Below are 21,377 nucleotides of genomic sequence, written 5' to 3'. Positions count from 1 at the left end.
ACATTTATACCCGATACTTAGTCAGTTTGGCTCTTCTCCGGCAGACGCCGCTAATATTAAACGACACGACAAGGAGTGCGTGCGAGAGAGACAGAAAACGAGGGGGAACGTTGTGAGTTGCTGCGGACACCGCAACTCTACGGTTATACCCGATACTAAGTCAGTATGGCTCTCCTCCGGCAGACGCCGCTAATATTAAACGACACGACAAAGAGTGCGTGCGAGAGAGACAGAAAATCAGTCTGAGCGTGACGTCGGGCGCTGCGTAGCCACTGCAAATTGATTTGTTCCTATTGGCTATAAAAATGATCTGATCTGATCCAGATTCAGCAATCTGATAGATATGGTCATTATCTATGATTCTGCGTTTTTAGTTTTCTCGAATGTGCAATTATGTGGATGCAACAGATTTTCGTCCTTTGTGTGGGCGGAAGGGGGTGGGGCGAAACTTTGAGATACACGTTTTATAGTAAGATCTAACAGGAGTGCGGATACCAAATTTGGTTACTCTAGCCTTAATAGTCTCTGAGATTTTTGAATATCCCCAGATTTTCGTCCTTTGCGGGGGCGGAAGGGGGGGTGGCGAAATTTTGAAACAAACTCGTCTCGGTCCGATATATTTGGAGTGTGGATACCAAATTTGGTTGCTCTAGCTTTTGTAGTCTCTGAGATCTAGGCGCTAATGTTTTACTCTAAGCAAAGCCGCCTATGCTACGTGTGTGTTAGAGAGAGACAGGGCGAGAAAAAATGAAATTGTTTTCTTGATGCAGGCTATAATAATAATACGATCCAATTCAGATTCCGCAGTCTTAAAGATATGGTCATTCTCTACAATTCTACGTTTTTGGTTTTCTCATATCTTTAAAATTGTGGATGCCACAGATTTTCGTCCTTTGTGGGGGCGGAAGTGGGCGGGGCGAAGTTTTGAAATATTTTTGTAGCAGTGACATATCACAGAAGTCTGGGTCCGTTGTGAGTTGCTGCGGACACCGCAACTCTACATTTATACCCGATACTAAGTCAGTATGGCTCTCCTCCGGCAGGCGCCGCTAATATTAAACGACACGACAAAGATTGCGTGCGAGAGAGACAGAAAATCAGTCTGAGCGTGACGTCGGGCGCTGCGTAGCCACTACAAATTGATATCTTGCTTTTGGCTACAAAAATGATCCGATCTGATCCAGATTCAGCAATCTGATAGATATGGTCATTATCTATGATTCTGCGTTTTTAGTTTTCTCGAATGTGCAATATTGTGGATGCAACAGATTTTCGTCCTTTGTGGGGGCGGAAGGGCGTGAGGCGAAATTCTGAGATATACGTTTTATAGTGAGATCTAACAGAAGTGCGGATACCAAATTTGGTTACTCTAGCCTTAATAGTCTCTGAGATTTTTGGATGCCCCAGATTTTAGTCCTTTGCGGGGGCGGAAGGGGGTGTGGCGAAATTTTGACACAAAATGGTCAAGGTCCGATATCACAGGAGTGTGGATACCAAATTTGGTTGCTATGGCTCTTAAAGGTTGTGAGATCCTTGAACTCATATTTTGCAATTGGCAAAACAGACCATGAAACCTGTGTGTTAGAGAGAGACAGAGCGAGAAAGAATGAAATTGTTTTCTTGATTCTGGCTATAATAATTTTACGATCTGGTTGAGATTTTACACTCTAGAACATATAGTCATCCTCTACGATTCTGCGCTTTTGGTTTTATCGTATCTTTAAAAATGGGGATGCCACAGATTTTCGTCCTTTGTGGGGGCGGAAGTAGGCGGGGCAAAGCTTTGAAATATTTTTGTAGCAGTGACATATCACAGAAGTCTGGATCCAAAACATCGTTGCTCTAGCTCTTATAGTCTAGGCGCTGAAGGGGACGGACAGACGGACGGACGGACGGACGGACAGACGGACAGACAGACAGGGCTCAATCGACTCGGCTATTGATGCTGATCAAGAATATTTATACTTTAAGGGGTCGGAAACGATTCCTTCTGGACGTTACACACATCCACTTTTACCACAAATCTAATATACCCCAATACTCATTTTGAGTATCGGGTATAAAAATAATACTATGTGATTTTGTTTTAAAAATCGGACACAGTCAAAAGAAAATTGATGAATTGGAAAAACTATTGAAATAGTGTTGTCCCCAGTGCCAGTGCCAAGGAAAACCCACAGCAGAAAGCCAAACCAGCCGTTTCGCCAGACCCATGCACGACTGCCGACGATATTACGCACAAACCCATGTTGGATTATAATTTATACCCTTAAATTTGGTGACTACAATGCGGCCAGAAATATATAATACCCAAGAAGATTTATTAGCCCGCGCTACTTAGTCAGTATGGCTCTCCTCCGGCAGACGCCGCTAATATTAAACGACACGACAAAGATTGCGTGCGAGAGAGACAGAAAATCAGTCTGAGCGTGACGTCGGGTGCTGCGTAGCCAGTGCAAATTGATTTGTTCCTTTTGGCTATAAAAATGATCTGATCTGATCCAGATTCAGCAATCTGATAGATATGGTCATTATCTATGATTCTGCGTTTTTAGTTTTCTCGAATGTGGAATATTGTGGATGCAACAGATTTTCGTCCTTTGTGGGGGCGGAAAGGGGTGGGGCGAAATTTTGAGATATACGTTTTATAGTGAGATCTAACAGGAGTGCGGATACCAAATTTGGTTACTCTAGCCTTAATAGTCTCTGAGATTTGTGAATATCCCCAGATTTTCATCCTTTGCGGGGGCGGAAGGGGGTGTGGCGAAATTTTGAAACAAACTCGTCTCGGTCCGATATATTAGGAGGGTGGATACCAAATTTGGTTGCTCTAGCTTTTATAGTCTCTGAGATCTAGGCGCTAATGTTTTACTCTAAGCAAAGCCGGCTATGCTACGTGTGTGTTAGAGAGAGACAGGGCGAGAAAAAATGAAATTGTTTTCTTGATTCTTGCTATAATAATTATACGATCTGGTTCAGATTTTCCACTCTAGAAGATATAGTCATCTTCTACGATTCTTTTAGTTTTCTCGTATCGTCGAAATTGTGGATGCCACAGATTTTCGCCCTTTGTGGGGGCGGAAGTGGGCGGGGCAAAGTTTTGAAATATTCTTGTAGCAGTGACATATCACAGAAGTCTGGATCCAAAACATCGTTGCTCTCGCTCTTATAGTCTTTGAGCACTAGGCGCTGAAGGGGACGGACAGACAGACAGGGCTCAATCGACTCGGCTATTGATGCTGATCAAGAATATATATACTTTATGGGGTCGGAAACGATTCCTTCTGGACGTTACACACATCCACTTTTACCACAAATCTAATATACCCCAATACTCATTTTGAGTATCGGGTATAAAAACTAATGCTTCAGCGCAGAAAATCATAGATCACAAATATGTATATGTATTTATTTTATTACACGCCACAAATTGACACTTGATATGTATATGGTTTTTACATGCATCTTCTACATTGCTGCCCGTCCAACAGTATGCAACAGATTTAACGGCTTCCGTTCTAATTTCCAGTAATCAACGTATACTTAATGTAGACGTAATTCTTTTGAAACAGACCAGTGCTAGTGAGACATAACGAGCTCAGCTCGTTAAGACCAATATGTGGTGATCCAATAAGGAATGGTCCTGGCACTTATGTTGCTTCTGCTGCTGTATGTATTGCATCTATAGTACTGCTATCTATAGTATTCAAGTGATAAATATTTTGAATAAAGTGTTTGTTAGTCACATCAAACCCTTTTTAACAGCAAATCTCTCTCTATATTCGTTGATTTCGTTGATATTATTCCTAGATTTCTCTCAATTACTTGCTCATAAATGCATGCAGAATATATACTTATTACAGGGAATTGTTTAAGCTGTATAAGCAGCTGCCTCTAGTCACGTTTCGCATTGGATCTGACGGATTTTCCGTGTGGTCGTCGCAGCTGATCGGTGATTGGCTCTTTCCAGGCGGTGTGTCCAGTGCATATGTAATGGGGGAACAGGTTATGCCATGCCTCCTCAATTCCCCTGGCACATCGATTGCCATAGGGCACCGCACTGAAGGAGCATACTTTGTTGGTCCAGCTACTGCAACAATACGCTTATTATCAGCGCACTCTTGTTATCATCTCTGACTCTGACAGACAGACAGACAGACACCAGGGCTTCTTTTTCAGACAGATATCCGTCCAGTCCCAGTCTCAGTTAAAAAGTGATAATACTCAGAGCTCGTATGCATCACCTCATCCAAAGGGCGCGGCTGTCTTCAGCGGTTCTCTGGGGCGATGATTAAATCTAATCTGTTTGCGATTAGAAGTTGGAGTATTCGGCATAGAGCCACCTGTAGAGCCAGGTGAGTGTCAAGGCAGATCGAATGCGTTCATTGTACTCTGCTCTGCTCTGCGGTTGCCACTGAAGAGACGGCTGACCTTGGCTAACCTTAGTAAAAGTATTGGTTTATGGTACTGATGCTGTGTTGATCGAACATTGTATACTCTATACTGAAAGAATGCCACTTCACTGGGGGTGTAGTATGTTTTCACTTCTTCCGATAGAGTATTCCTAATGATCATTCTTTGCCCTATCTTCGAACTAATTAATCTTATTTACTAAATCAAAAATACTCGTATTTATTATCAGAAATTTATTACCAACAATAGTACGTGTTCTAGCACTGGCTCTTAATTACCGCTTTGACTCTTCTCATAAGTACAATTGAACCTTATTATTGTAGCTTATTTATTACTTTGCGATGTTGCCAGAGGAGAGCTATAGGAAATTTAACTGAAGTATTTACGATCTTAAAGCTGTGTCAAGTACTGAAAGCAATTCGGTTCAGAACAGTACTACGACGTGTACCGAGTGTGGAGGAAATGGCAAAACACTTTCATAATCCACCAATCACTCATTCAGCAAACGAGCAAATTTACGCTTCACTTGAAATTATTTAACAATAACTTTATGCCAGGAACGAACCACATTTCAATTCGGAGTAACGGCTGAAAGTTTGAGAAGATTATTTAACCAGTGGGTACAGTTAAAGATTTCGGCGACTCTGTTTCGATCTGTTCTGGTCGAATCTGGTCCGGGGGATTCTGGGGAAAAATGTATGTAAATCTCATTTAAAGGCAGTCTGACAGTTGCCCTCAAACGCTCAACATCTGTTCTCGGAGGAGCTGGAGAGCTATCCGTCGAGCAGAGAATTTTGATTAGAAAGAAATATATGTATATGAGTGTACTCGTACGAGTAGTACATATATAGTCCCTGCCTGCAAACACTTATAGTATATAATACATGTAGTATTATAATAATCAAGTGCCGCAAAACAGAGATAATGTGAGAGTTATAAAAACTCGCACACATCGGGGCAGACTGCAAATAACAAAAGTGTATGCGCGAACTCATTCCAAACCAAAGAATAATCTAAATAATTGTTACTTTTTATACCCGATACTCAAAATGAGTATTGGGGTATATTAGATTTGTGGTAAAAGTGGATGTGTGTAACGTCCAGAAGGAATCGTTTCCGACCCCATAAGGTATATATATTCTTGATCAGCATCAATAGCCGAGTCGATTGAGCCATGTCTGTCTGTCCGTCTGTCCGTCCCCTTCAGCGCCTAGTGCTCAAAGACTATAAGAGCGAGAGCAACGATGTTTTGGATCCAGACTTCTGTGATATGTCACTGCTACAAGAATATTTCAAAACATCGCCCCGCCCACTTCCGCCTCCACAAAGGGCGAAAATGTGTGGCATCCACAATTTCAACGATACGAGAAAACTAAAAACGCAGAATCGTAGAAGATGACTATATCTTCTAGAGTGCAAAATCCGATTCAGATCGTATAATTATTATAGCCAGAATCAAGAAAACAATTTCATTCTCTCTCGCTCTGTCTCCCCCTAACACACAGGTTTCATGGTCGGTTTTGCCAATTGCAAAATATGAGTTCAGGGATCTCAGAACCTATAAGAGCCAGAGCAACCAAATTTGGTATCCACACTCCTGTGATATCGGACCTTGACCATTTTGTGTCAAAATTTCGCCACACCCCCCTACGCCCCCGCAAAGGACGAAAATCTGAGGCATCCACAAATCTCAAAGACTATTAAGGCTAGAGTAACCAAATTTGGTACACACACTCCTTTAAGATGTAACTATAGGACGAAAATCTGTTGCATCTACAATATTGCAGATTCGAGAAAACTAAAAACGCAGAATCATAGATAATGACCATATCTATCAGATTGCTGAATCTGGATCAGATCAGATCATTTTTATAGCCAAAAGGAACAAATCAATTTGCACTGGCTACGCAGCGCCCGACGTCACGCTCAGACTGATTTTCTGTCTCTCTCGCACGCACTCTTTGTCGTGTCGTTCAATATTAGCGGCGTCTGTCGGAGGAGAGCCATACTGACTTAGTATCGGGTATAACTATAGAGTTGCGGTGTCCGCAGCAACTCACAACGTTCCCCCTCGTTTTGAATTTAAATTGAATTTCGTAATTGAGTTAAACTCTCAGGCGGAGCAGTGGCAGCAATTAACGTATAATTTTCCATACAATTTGTTGTGTTGTGGTTGCTGCTGCTCTGTTCTTCCCCTGCAACAGTTCGCTGATAGTTTTTCCACTTATTCGCTCGCTGATACTACGACTGTTTTCCCCCAACACTGCTTAGATCTCGTTTCCAAACGGCTACTCTTGTTGTATTTTGTTAGTACTAAATGTCAATGATCCAATGATCCCCACCTTTTCGGAGACTTAAACGATCCGAGTGTATGTTAATGAAGAGTCTTTGTAGACTCATTATGAACCGACAAGTATCGCGCAAATCCAGACAGTCTGGAAAGAGTACGGAGTACTTGCTGCTGTTGCCTCTCCTCCTGATTTCCGAAACACGTTTATTCCCCTCCCCAACTCCTCCATCGATAGGGAGTTTTTCTTGATCGTTTATCAGTTGCCCCCGAACTTGAGTTAGTAATTGTAATTGGCAATTGTGGAAATGGAATTCCTATCAGCCTGAAGAGCGTGAGGGTCTTGCCCTGAAAATTCCAATAATTCCACCACTTCACCTTTGGGAAATTATTGAATTCAAGATCTAAAAGTTACCTTGACAATCTTTCGTCAATGACGTTCGGACAATCGCAAATCGGAGATTAAGACGATAAAGGCCTATCGGCTTATCATCCACTCGGAACACTCGAGTTGAGTGGCCAGGCCACTACACTTAGTTGTTGGGACTGTGCGTTCCCAACAGAATCAGTTCTCAGCAAAAGACTCATTCAAGGCGTTTCTTGTGTAAAATTCTTGGCGATTTGGCGGCACATCAATGACCTCTCGAAGGTTTCGGGAGCACCAAAAAATACTGGCAAAAACAAGTTAATTCAACCTGATGCACGGGGGCTTCTTATATACTTTTCCAGTTTTCGTGTCTTTTGTGCGCCTAAACAAATCATATTGAATGAACGAGACTGAACTGAACTGAGGTATATTGTAGTTATTGTAATGATTAGGCAAATAAAACATACAATTGTGAATGGCATGGCCCACATAATGATTAATGATTGTCCTTGAACGAGAATTGGCAGCTCGTTTCTCAATCGGAACAGGTGGCTTTTTGGGAACAGAACGTCATTTTCATTTAGCACTTGCTAGCCCGATGACGACAATCGTAAAAGATGTATAATGACGATATTAAAAAACCAGATGAATGGTGGGAGTGAGGGAATCCGAATCCGAACCCGATTCCATTCAAGAAATATCTCATTATTTTATGCACGCACTTGAAAAACACCTCAAAAATAATAGTTTTACGATAATTATCTGTGGGAGTCGAGTACGAGTCCGAGTCTCTTGTTGCATTTCGTATGATTTATATAGAATGCCAATCCGGAATCGTTAAACAAAATTCTTTTTTGTGCTATGCGGAATCGGAAGCTCCCTTTTCAAAAAATGGAATTTAACAATATTTGTAAACGCCCATCACGTACATATGTATGTAGAAGAGTTGGGGTTTTGTTTCTATTTGTCATCCAGCAGGTGCGGTTCGGAGCCTTAGTTATCGATTGAAAAAAGGCCATTACACCCGTTCAAATATTGATCAAGTCTGTTCGGAACTGAGAACTAATACTAGTTTGTTCTTCAACGTTTGGTAGCTTCATATCTGCTTCCGTTTTGCTTGTGATTCATTGGCTGTAACGCTACTGTGACTACAATCTGCCCTCAAACTAACTGCGATTCGAATGGGTTTCACTGCTAATGGAATCATGAAATGCCAGTGCCACCTGTGCCCGTGCTCTGTCGTCACAAAACCGTAGCGAAACAATGGATTCTGTTCGGGGATCTGTTTCTCTCTCCCATAAAGCACAATTGTGCCGTTTGCTGGAACTTTTAGTTTTCCATTTGCCTGCCTTTTGTTTTTTGCCCCCCAGAGATGCCCATAGACTCCGCAAGGGGGCCGGGGGCCTCTTATATCATCGTAATGCGATCCATCATAATCTTAATGCTGCCTAAGCCAACGAGATGTGATTTTGTTGCTTATTCAGCAAATCAGTTCAATTAAGACTTGTTAATGGTACAGCCACCACCACAAACCACCCACAAAGAAAGAGAGACGTCATCAGGTTCCAGCGAAACGTCGCAATTCCGTTTCATTGCTATATTTGTGTGGCCAGACACGTGTCGTGTCGGTTGCCCGATCGCCCGATCCCATACACATATCCCAAAAAGAGATACCTTTTCTGGGATGTCTGAACCCTCAAAACCAATTTTGACTGTTTCTAATGGTATGAGCTTGAATGTTTCGTTGTTGTCATCGGTTGTAATTTTCTGCCTTCTTGCTAATCTTTCAATTGACTTAATTTTTATGTTAGAAGTAATATTATCCATAATTTCATTCTCAGAAAAACCGAGGGGCACCCCTTTAATTACTCCATAGGATTCCACAAAGTCTTGAGTATACCACTAAATTCATTTTTTTTTAACTCCTCATTTAAAACTAAATCATTTGCTTCGCTGAAAACCTTAAAATAAATCTTGTATAGTGTAGGCGCAAGAGCTACGATTTCTTTAATTCCTTTGATTTTAAGGTGTCTTATTTTTTCAAAAAAGAATAAGCCATTTTTGGTGTTTTTGTTTTCGAAGATGGTACTGTTCTTAGTCGATACTAGTACAGCCTCATCACCGATGTGGCACTCACTATACAACACTGTTTCTCTTTCGATACCTACATTTGATGGGTTTATAATCGGATTAGTATTTTTATTCAGTGTTTTAGTCATTTCAGTATTTCCAGTAAAACCATTTATGGCATTTGTGTGCGAATTGTGAACGGTCACACCGTCAGAAGCCTCCACCATTTTGTTACTGTCATCATCTATCAGCATTTTGTTATTTATGTCTGTATTGGTGTTGTCGCTTTTTTGTTCCTTGCGCATCTTTTTTGCTGGGTACTTTTCGTTAGTCAAGCTGTCGAATATGTCCTCTTTCACACCTGAACACAAAGCACTGAAGTTTTTTGCTATTGTTTTTTGGGTATGAATTTTGCCGCTTTTTGCCCCCTGATCAGGTGGTTTAAATTTGGCAGACACCGAGTGACCGGCGTCCGCCATACTTGCTGGTTTAACCAGATTGCCAAAGACTTACCTCTCCTTTGAGAAATGAAAAGAGGAATAATTTATATATTGATGAAGATTTGTATGAAATAAACAATGATCCAATTTTTAAAGTCACTTTTAATTAAGCGTTTGTTGCTTGGAAAAAGTCACTTTTCAGACTGTTAAGAAAAAACACGACCGGTCTCGCGCGCTGATGAAAAGGAAGTGCTCCATTTTTGTTAGTTAAATTGTATTTATTGAGTTTATTTTATCATTTCAGGCGGTCGGTCAAAATATACTAAAAAATACTAGAAAATACTATGAAAAATATAAAAGGTGTGTGAGCTAGAAGTGGTGGCAAGAAAATCAGATACGGTCTGACCCTCAGAACTATACCAACATATAGAGTCTCATTTTCAAAATATGCCGTAAATATACTGACGAATTAAAGTTCTATAATACATATTCCTAGTTTTTGATCTTCCGTTGAAGATTACTAGCTAGAATATTACCCTCAGCCCTGCCCACATAGTTTTATCCGATTAATGAATCAATTTTCTATTTTATTGGCTTATTTTAAATACTTTCTTTTATTTTATCTTGTCTAAAAAAAGGTTTTAGCAAAAAAGATCAAACAAAAAAACCAAATAAAACGTAAGAGAAAAATTGTTCCAATTGCTCAATTTAGATATTCCCTTGAATAATGCTGACTATCTAAAACTTTAGCTCTACCCACATAATTCTTGACAATTGACCAAGTTTCTACTTTAGTACTCCTAAGAAACGTAAGGGAGTAGGGACATTGTTGAGCTGAAAAACGACATTGTGGATTAAGTCCCACCAAACTTGAGCGCCCAAAAGCAAATTGTTTGAAAGTGAAGAATGAATGGAATAAACCACCTATCAACATTTTTGATTGCCTGGTATCCATAGTTCTGTTAATTTTTAATACTTAGATAAACAATTTTATTTCCTGAAGGTCAATACTCTGTAAGAAATTAGTACATCCATAGTATGATATATTCTTAGGGATGAAATCTTATAGCAAACAAGTTGAAGCCGGCCTCGTTTGGCTCTTTGAACACCTGGCTCTCTGACACATTTAATGTAAAGGAATGCGGTTTTAAGTGCATACTCAGATCAAGTATGTCGAGAATAGTTGGACCTTACATAAGATATCTTCTTATCCTTCAAATCCCCGAACAGAGTAGGCCTCTGGTTGCGTTTAACAATGAAAGATAACATTCCAGTATTCATTCGACAGGATTCCGTAGATGAGTAAACTTCTGCTTCAAAAATTAATTAGTCGGCCGATTGGGGATAAAAAACATTATCTCCACAATAGTCATTCTCTATGATTGTGCGAATTTAGTTTTCTCGAATCTTCAATATTGTGGATGCCACAGATTTTTGTCCTTTGTGGAGGTGGGGCGAAATTTTGAAATATTCGTTTTATAGTGAGATCTAACAGGAGTGTGGATACCAAATTTGGTTGCTCCAGCTCTTATAGTCTCTGAGATCTAGGAACTCACTTCTTGCAATAGGCAAAGCCGACCATGAAACCTGTGTGTTAGAGAGAGACAGCGAGAGAGAAGGAAATTGTATTCTTGATTCAGGCTATAATAATTATACGATCTGGTTCAGATTGTGCAGTCTGGAGATATATGTATACATAAAATAAGAATCTAAAATAATAATTATTCAATAAAACTCAACAATAATAATTATAATAATAATTATACAATAAAAATCAAGAATAATAATTATTCAATAAAAATCAAGAATAATAATTATTCAATAAAAATCAAGAATAAAATTTATTCAATAAAAATCAAAAAGCACAAGGCGCTCATAGGGACGGACAGACAGACAAGGCTCAATCGACTCGGCTATTGATGCTGACCAAGAATATATATACTTTATGTGGTCGGAAACGATTCCTTCAGGACGTTACACACATCCATTTTCACCATAAATCTAGTATACGCCTATACTCATTTGGAGTATCGGGTATAACAAAACTCTATTACCGGGCTGTGTACGAATACAGATCTTGTTTCAAAACTGCTTTCACACTTCTAATAATTCACACGACTTAATATTAAGCATATTTAATGCATGCTAGAGCTAAAGTAAGCCCCCAAATTTATAGGTGTAATAAAAAGTGGAAAACGCACAGAGTGGAGCCAATTTGCACTTGGAAAGCGATGGTTTACTCGTAAATCAACATGAAGATTCACGGGTATGTACGTATGTGTGGCACTCAACTGCTTTAAGCGGTCGCTAAATATACACAAAGGATTAATAAAGGCTTTTGGCCGGGACTACTCCCGAAAACACAACGTGACCCCTCGCCGCACACGGTTGTTTGTGTCCTGTGTAACCAGGGGCAACTGTCACAACAAGCCTGTCTGTCCGTCTGTCCGTCCGTCCGTCTGTCCGTCTGTCCGTCCCCTTCAGCGCCTACTGCTCAAAGACTATAAGAGCGAGAGCAACGATGTTTTGGATCCAGACTTCTGTGATATGTCACTGCTACAAGAATATTTCAAAACATCGCCCCGCCCACTTCCGCCTCCACAAAGGGCGAAAATGTGTGGCATCCACAATTTCAACGATACGAGAAAACTAAAAACGCAGAATCGTAGAAGATGACTATATCTTCTAGAGTGCAAAATCTGAACCAGATCGTATAATTATTATAGCCAGAATCAAGAAAACAATTTCATTCTCTCTCGCTCTGTCTCTCTCTAACACACAGGTTTCATGGTCGGTTTTGCCAATTGCAAAATATGAGTTCAAGGATCTCAGAACCTATAAGAGCCAGAGCAACCAAATTTGGTATCCACACTCCTGTGATATCGGACCTTGACCATTTTGTGTCAAAATTTCGCCACACCCCCTTACGCCCCCGCAAAGGACGAAAATCTGAGGCATCCACAAATCTCAAAGACTATTAAGGCTAGAGTAACCAAATTTGGTACACACACTCCTTTAAGATGTAACTATAAAACGCATATCTCAAAATTTCGCCCCACCCTCTTCCGCCCCCACCAAAAACGAAAATCTGTTGCATCCACAATATTGCAGATTCGAGAAAACTAAAAACGCAGAATCATAGATAATGACCATAGCTATCAGATTGCTGAATCTGGATCAGATCAGATCATTTTTATAGCCAAAAGGAACAAATCAATTTGCACTGGCTACGCAGCACCCGACGTCACGCTCAGACTGATTTTCTGTCTCTCTCGCACGCACTCTTTGTCGTGTCGTTTAATATTAGCGGCGTCTGTCGGAGGAGAGCCATACTGACTTAGTATCGGGTATAACTGTAGAGTTGCGGTGTCCGCAGCAACTCACAACGTTCCCCCTCGTTTTGAATTGAAATTGAATTTCGTAATTGAGTTAAACTCTCAGGCGGAGCAGTGGCAGCAATTAACGTATAATTTTCCATACAATTTGTTGTGTTGTGGTTGCTGCTGCTCTGTTCTTCCCCTGCAACAGTTCGCTGATAGTTTTTCCACCTATTCGCTCGCTGATACTACGACTGTTTTCCACCAACACTGCTTAGATCTCGTTTCCAAACGGCTACTCTTGTTGTATTTTGTTAGTACTAAATGTCAATGATCCAATGATCCCCACCTTTTCGGAGACTTAAACGATCCGAGTGTATGTTAATGAAGAGTCTTTGTAGACTCATTATGAACCGAAAAGTATCGCGCAAATCCAGACAGACTGGAAAGAGTACGGAGTACTTGCTGCTGCTGCCTCTCCTCCTGATTTCCGAAACACGTTTATTCCCCTCCCCAACTCCTCCATCGATAGGGAGTTTTTCTTGATCGTTTATCAGTTGCCCCCGAACTTGAGTTAGTAACTGTAATTGGCAATTGTGGAAATGGAATTCCTATCAGCCTGAAGAGCGTGAGGGTCTTGCCCTGAAAATTCCAATAATTCCACCACTTCACCTTTGGGAAATTATTGAATTCAAGATCTAAAAGTTACCTTGACAATCTTTCGTCAATGACGTTCGGACAATCGCAAATCGGAGTTTAAGACGATAAAGGCCTATCGGCTTATCATCCACTCGGAACACTCGAGTTGAGTGGCCAGGCCACTACACTTAGTTGTTGGGACTGTGAGTTCCCAACAGAATCAGTTCTCAGCAAAAGACTCATTCAAGGCGTTTCTTGTGTAAAATTCTTGGCGATTTGGCGGCACATCAATGACCTCTCGAAGGTTTCGGGAGCACCAAAAAATACTGGCAAAAACAAGTTAATTCAACCTGATGCACGGGGGCTTCTTATATACTTTTCCAGTTTTCGTGTCTTTTGTGCGCCTAAACAAATCATATTGAATGAACGAGACTGAACTGAACTGAGGTATATTGTAGTTATTATAATGATTAGGCAAATAAAACATACAATTGTGAATGGCATGGCCCACATAATGATTAATGATTGTCCTTGAACGAGAATTGGCAGCTCGTTTCTCAATCGGAACAGGTGGCTTTTTGGGAACAGAACGTCATATTTATTTAGCACTTGCTAGCCCGATGACGACAATCGTAAAAGATGTATAATGACGATATTAAAAAACCAGATGAATGGTGGGAGTGACGGAATCCGAATCCGAACCCGATTCCATTCAAGAAATATCTCATTATTTTATGCACGCACTTGAAAAACCCCTCAAAAATAATAGTTTTACGATAATTATCTGTGGGAGTCGAGTACGAGTCCGAGTCTCTTGTTGCATTTCGTATGATTTATATAGAATGCCAATCCGGAATCGTTAAACAAAATTCTTTTTTGTGCTATGCGGAATCGGAAGCTCCCTTTTCAAAAAATGGAATTTAACAATATTTGTAAACGCCCATCACGTACATATGTATGTAGAAGAGTTGGGGTTTTGTTTCTATTTGTCATCCAGCAGGTGCGGTTCGGAGCCTCAGTTATCGATTGAAAAAAGGCCATTACACCCGTTCAAATATTGATCAAGTCTGTTCGGAACTGAGAACTAATACTAGTTTGTTCTTCAACGTTTGGTAGCTTCATATCTGCTTCCGTTTTGCTTGTGATTCATTGGCTGTAACGCTACTGTGACTACAATCTGCCCTCAAACTAACTGCGATTCGAATGGGTTTCACTGCTAATGGAATCATGAAATGACAGTGCCACCTGTGCCCGTGCTCTGTCGTCACAAAACCGTAGCGAAACAATGGATTCTGTTCGGGGATCTGTTTCTCTCTCCCATAAAGCACAATTGTGCCGTTTGCTGGAACTTTTAGTTTTCCATTTGCCTGCCTTTTGTTTTTTGCCCCCCAGAGATGCCCATAGACTCCGCAAGGGGGGCCGGGGTCCTCTTATATCATCGTAATGCGATCCATCATAATCTTAATGCTGCCTAAGCCAACGAGATGTGATTTTGTTGCTTATTCAGCAAATCAGTTCAATTAAGACTTGTTAATGGTACAGCCACCACCACAAACCACCCACAAAGAAAGAGAGACGTCATCAGGTTCCAGCGAAACGTCGCAATTCCGTTTCATTGCTATATTTGTGTGGCCAGACACTTGTCGTGTCGGTTGCCCGATCGCCCGATCCCATACTATTTATAGAGCTGAACATACATATATGCATACTAAGATATTATTAGTGAATTAGTAAATTCTGGAGCAAAAGTGGAGTACAATCGGCGGGTTATTCCCCTAATTGTATCTTCATATCGGGGGCAAGGTAGCTCTGAATTATATGGAAAATCTGTCAAGAAATTTCCATTTTAATAGCTCGTTCTGGATTCCTGATAAACGCTGCTGAGAACTCTGCAGCTTTATCTTTAAAAGTGGAACAATTGAAGTGACTTTAATGGGTTTTAATTAGCATTTTAACTAGGCCTAAAAGTGCCAAAAAAAAAGAATGAAAAGGAAGACGTCCCTTATCTGTAAAGCCTCTACACTACAGTGGAACGTCCTAAAACTAAACCATACAAAATATATATTCCATTCTATTCTATTCTATGCTCCATAATCCATCAATTGATGCGGGCAGGGCAGGGCACCACTTTGTAGGAATTGTATTTATCGATATGGATATGTATTTCGAGGCTCTGCCGTTACTCTCATGAATATTCATTCAATCATTCATTCGTCAGCTATCTGTCGTATGCAAAATATTTGAGTGTGCCAAAAACCCTTTTAATTGAAGGAAAAGCTAAAGATTAAACAATATCGGTGCAGCAAACAGGCGACAGCAAATGAATCTGACAGATACACAGATAGGTTAGGTCTGCATTAAATGATACACTCGATTTGAATACGGTACTCGCTTTCGGTTTCTACTTCTACTTCTGCTTCGGCTTCGGCTTGGGGCCACATTAACGATTTGATAAATAGATTGAACGCGCCCCCAAAACGGCACGAGCTGTGGTTCCGTTCCTCCAGTTTCCCACCTTGCTCCAACGATCGTTCGTGAGGCGTTCGTGGATCGATTCCCCGTCGTCGTCGTAGATCGTTGTAGGCCGTCGCTTTTTATACCCGATACTCAAAATGAGTATTGGGGTATATTAGATTTGTGGTAAAAGTCCAGAAGGAATCGTTTCCGACCCCATAAAGTATATATATTCTTGATCAGCATCAATAGCCGAGTCGATTGAGCCCTGTCTGTCTGTCCGTCCGTCCGTCTGTCCGTCTGTCCGTCCCCTTCAGCGCCTAGTGCTCAAAGACTATAAGAGCGAGAGCAACGATGTTTTGGATCCAGACTTTTGTGATATGTCACTGCTACAAAAATATTTCAAAACTTCGCCCCGCCCACTTCCGCCCCCACAAAGGACGAAAATCTGTGGCATCCACATTTTTTAAGATACGATAAAACCAAAAACGCAGAATCGTAGAGGATGACTATATGTTCTAGAGTGTAAAATCTCAACCAGATCGTATAATTATTATAGCCAGAATCAAGAAAACAATTTCATTCTTTCTCGCTCTGTCTCTCTCTAACACACAGGTTTCATGGTCTGTTTTGCCAATTGCAAAATATGAGTTCAAGGATCTCAGAACCTATAAGAGCCATAGCAACCAAATTTGGTATCCACACTCCTGTGATATCGGACCTTGACCGTTTCGTGTCCAAATTTCGCCACACCCCCTTCCGCCCCCGCAAAGGACGAAAATCTGGGGCATCCACAAATCTCAAAAGACTATTAAGGCTAGAGTAACCAAATTTGGTATCCGCCCTCCTGTTAGATCGCACTATAAAACGTATATCTCAGAATTTCGCCTTCCGCCCCCACAAAGGACGAAAATCTGTTGCATCCACAATATTGCAGATTCGAGAAAACTAAAAACGCAGAATCATAGATAATGACCATATCTATCAGATTGCTGAATCTGGATCAGATCAGATCATTTTTGTAGCCAAAAGCAAGAAATCAATTTGCAGTGGCTACGCAGCTACCCAACCTCACGCTCAGACTGATTTTCTGTCTCTCTCGCACGCACTCTTTGTCGTGTCGTTTAATATTAGCGGCGGCTGCCGCGGTGTCCGCAGCAACTCACAACGTTCCCCCTCGTTTTTTATAAAATTAGAAACGGTGGAAACAGTTAGAAGTATTCTTGCGCTGACTGGCGCTGGTTGTGCTCGTGCTTCGCGTGTGGCAGGTCGAATTTAGGGATACAATATATGTATGTATATACCATATATTATATTCCCTGATGTGAAGTTCTCTTGAATATATCAGCCAGCGAACTGCAGCACTCTGTACTTATACAACATTATTTAGATCCCACTACAATATCCTACAATTAGAGAACCCAAGTGAAAAGAGTTGAAAAGAGTTGAAAAGAGTAGTGTCGATATGACCAGGTTAGTGGCCATCCAGCTGCTCCTGCTGATATGCAGTTACCTTGGGGCTCTGTCCCAGGCGAAATCCTTCATCGACTATCGCATTGACAATGCCAATGCCATTCCCAAGGATGTGGAATCGTATAATTTTGAAAGTTGGTAAGTTTCCGGACTCTCTCTCTGTGATCTTTAATCTTTGCTTACGAGTAACGTATGCAAAGCATTACAATACATTACATTACATGATCTTTCCCATTGCTTGAGTGGTTTCCTTTCCCTCGAGACAGCCAGACGGACAGACAGACACTTAAACGTGACGTCGTGTTAGCCACAGACTCGTGCTCGGGCATTAACAGATCTAGAGAGATATACCACACGATACGATCTTGACAATGATATTTTAGACAGGTGTTCCACAGTTCACTGTTCACTTAACCAGAAAGCGACAGCCACCTGGATGGACTCTAGTTGTTTTTGTGGCAGTTTAATTTGTAAATTATTTGCACTAATTAATGACGTCACTAATTAATGGTAGCCATTACCGCTACTACACAGCTACACAACTCAATAAAGGAAGTCTATATTTAAAATATATCGTACATTCAATTAATATGAATTTAAGCCAAATTCTATTCTATATATTCTATTGCTATTGTTACGAAGGTCTGGGCCAATTTGCTAGAAGACACGAGGGGGAACGTTGTGAGTTGCTGCGGAGACCGCAACTCTACAGTTATACCCGATACTAAGTCAGTATGGCTCTCCTCCGGCAGACGCCGCTAATATTAAACGACACGACAAGGAATGCGTGCGAGAGAGACAGAAAATCAGTCTGAGCGTGACGTCGGGCGCTGCGTAGCCAGTGGAAATTGATTTGTTCCTTTTGGCTATAAAAATTATCTGATCTGATCCAGATTCAGCAATCTGATAGATATGGTCATTATCTATGATTCTGCGTTTTTAGTTTTCTCGAATGTGCAATATTGTGGATGCAACAGATTTTCGTCCTTTGTGGGGGCGGAAAAGGGTGGGGCGAAATTCTGAGATATACGTTTTATAGTGAGATCTAACAGAAGTGCGAATACCAAATTTGGTTACTCTAGCCTTAATAGTCTCTGAGATTTGTGGATGCCCCAGATTTTCGTCCTTTGCGGGGGCGGAAGGGGGTGTGGCGAAATTTGGACACGAAACGGTCAAGGTCCGATATCACAGGAGTGTGGATACCAAATTTGGTTGCTCTGGCTCTTATAGGTTCTGAGATCCTTAAACTCATATTTTGCAATTGGCAAAGCCGACCATGAAACCTGTGTGTTAGAGAGAGACAGAGCGAGAAAGAATGAAATTGTTTTCTTGATTCTGGCTATAATAATTATACGATCTGGTTGAGATTTTACACTCTAGAACATATAGTAATCCTCTACGATTCTGCGTTTTTGGTTTTATCGTATCTTTAAAAATGTGGATGCCACAGATTTTCGTCCTTTGTGGGGGCGAAAGTGGGCAGGGCGAAGTTTTGAAATATTTTTGTAGCAGTGACATATCACAGAAGTCTGGATCCAAAACATCGTTGCTCTAGATCTTATAGTCTTTGAGCACTAGGCGCTGAAGGGGACGGACGGACGGACGGACGGACGGACGGACGGACGGACAGACGGACAGACAGACAGGGCTTAATCGACTCGGCTATTGATGCTGATCAAGAATATATATACTTTATGGGGTCGGAAACGATTCCTTCTGGACGTTACACACATCCACTTTTACCACAAATCTAATATACCCCAATACTCATTTTGAGTATCGGGTATAAAAACACATCTGTTCTTTATTTGTAGAGCTCGCAAATCATACAATATAAATGCCTCTTTTTCTAGTGAAATCTACTGCTATGGCGACCTTTTGAATACCATTCAAATGGCCAAGCTGTTTGAGGACTCAAAGACATTTGTGGACATGAAACTGAAGCAGACGCCGGCCAAGACCCTCGCGGACTTTGAGTTGTTGATGGAGGCCAAGAACCGGACACCCAGCCGCGAGGATCTGCAGAAGTTTGTGGATGTAAGTTGGGAACGGACACCACTCCAATCTCAAGTGATGCCGGGCACAGGCACAGTGAAGATTGTATTGTATTTTTCAGGATTACTTCAGCCCGAAGGGCACGGAGCTGGAAATTTGGACACCGACAGACTGGAAGGCGAATCCCGCTTTTCTTGATCTGATCAGCGATCCAGACCTGAAGCAATGGGGCCAGGAGCTGAACAATATCTGGAAGGATCTGGGACGCAAGATGAACGAAGATGTGATGAAGAATCCCGAGTACTACTCGATCATCCCAGTGCCGAATCCAGTGATCATTCCGGGAGGCCGCTTCATAGAATTCTATTACTGGGACTCGTACTGGATCATCCGCGGACTGCTTCACAGCGAGATGCAAGACACGGCCCGTGGCATGATCGAGAACTTCATGTCCATTGTGCAGAGGATCGGCTTCATTCCGAATGGCGGACGAGTCTACTACTGGGGCCGCTCCCAGCCCCCGCTGCTGACCGGCATGGTCAAGTCGTACGTGGACTTCACCAAGGACGATCTGTTCGCCATCAACGCCCTGGAGGTGCTTGAGCACGAGTTCGAGTACTTTGTGAACAATCACTCGGTCCAGGTCAAGGGTCACAATCTGGCCGTCTACCGCGACTCGTCGACCGGTCCGCGGCCCGAGTCCTACCGCGAGGATGTGGAGACTGCAGAGAACTTCGACACGCCCGAGGCCAAGGAGGATCACTACAGCGAGCTCAAGTCCGCCGCCGAGTCTGGCATGGACTTCAGCTCCCGTTGGTTCATCAATGAGAATGGCACCAATGTCGGTAATCTCAGCCACCTGCGAACACGCTCCATTGTACCCGTGGACCTGAATGCAATCCTCTACTGGAACGCCAAGCTGATAGCCGAGTTCCACGCAAAGGCCGGCAACGTGGACAAGATGACCGAGTACGAGAAGAAGGCCCAGACACTCGTGCAGGGCATCCAGGATGTTCTGTGGAACGAGGAGGCAGGCTGCTGGTTGGACTACGACATGATCAATGAGAAGCCACGCGACTACTTCGTGCCCAGCAATCTAGCGCCTCTGTTTGTGAAGGCGTACAACATCTCCGATACGGAGAAGATCTCGGCCTCGGTGCTGAGCTATATTGAGAAGAACAATCTGGACACATTCCCGGGCGAAGTGCCTAACACGCTCTACCACACCGGCGAGCAGTGGGACTTCCCCAATGTGTGGGCGCCCATGCAGTATATCGTGGTCGAGGGACTGGCCAATCTGAACACACCCGCGGCCAAGGAGCTCTCCAAGAAGTGGGCCCTTCGCTGGGTGAAGTCCAACTTCAAGGCCTACACCGACAGCTTCCACATGTACGAGAAGGTAAGTGATTTCCATGCATATTCCGTGATACTCCAGAGATCCTAAGCATCTTCTTGTTTTCTGCAGTACAATGCTGAGGAGTTTGGCGGCCATGGCGGTGGCGGTGAATACGGAGTTCAGACAGGATTCGGCTGGTCCAATAGCGTGATCATTGAGTGGTTGTGCAAGCACGGAGCCGAACTTTCGGAGGGCTATGTCGGCGGTGGAGCAGGTGAAGAGCCGCAGTAGAATGAAGATCCCCAAAATGCTATACATCACACATCAATCAAATCAAATCAATCACCAATCGTCTCCTTAAATCAAATTGATATATTTGTATAAGCATCCATCCTATATGTTGCTCATCTCTAGGCTAAGAAAAGGCTCTCTATCTACACACCTATCTATCCCGCTATCCCGCTATATCTCTGTAACTATACCTACTACTTCGCGAACAAACGAGAAGAGTAATCGACAAACGACACAGCAACACAGTCAAAGCACCAACCAACACAGCAGGAAGCAGGAATGCGATCGCCCAAAA

General features: G+C 42.1%; 1 protein-coding gene across 3 annotated transcripts in view; it reads left to right on the top strand.

Moving 5' to 3' along the window:
- The window catches only part of LOC117185872 (trehalase-like), an 84,331-nt gene that overhangs the window by 54,947 nt on the left and 8,007 nt on the right, over positions 1 to 21,377 (top strand). The window contains exons 1-4 of one of the 3 annotated variants that reach the window (XM_033396954.1): positions 17,305 to 17,598; positions 19,314 to 19,497; positions 19,577 to 20,854; positions 20,921 to 21,065. In XM_033396954.1, coding sequence (XP_033252845.1) covers positions 17,453 to 17,598; positions 19,314 to 19,497; positions 19,577 to 20,854; positions 20,921 to 21,065 — 1,753 coding nt within the window. In that variant the 5' untranslated portion in view covers positions 17,305 to 17,452. Of the gene's footprint in view, positions 1 to 17,304; positions 17,599 to 19,313; positions 19,498 to 19,576; positions 20,855 to 20,920; positions 21,066 to 21,377 lie in introns of those variants that run through there. The other 2 variants (XM_033396956.1, XM_033396955.1) reach the window with 2 other exon arrangements.

Source organism: Drosophila miranda (genome assembly GCF_003369915.1).
Source record: "Drosophila miranda strain MSH22 chromosome Y unlocalized genomic scaffold, D.miranda_PacBio2.1 Contig_Y2_pilon, whole genome shotgun sequence".
Classification (NCBI taxonomy): Eukaryota; Metazoa; Arthropoda; class Insecta; order Diptera; family Drosophilidae; genus Drosophila; species Drosophila miranda.
This window is presented reverse-complemented; position numbering and strand designations above follow the sequence as displayed.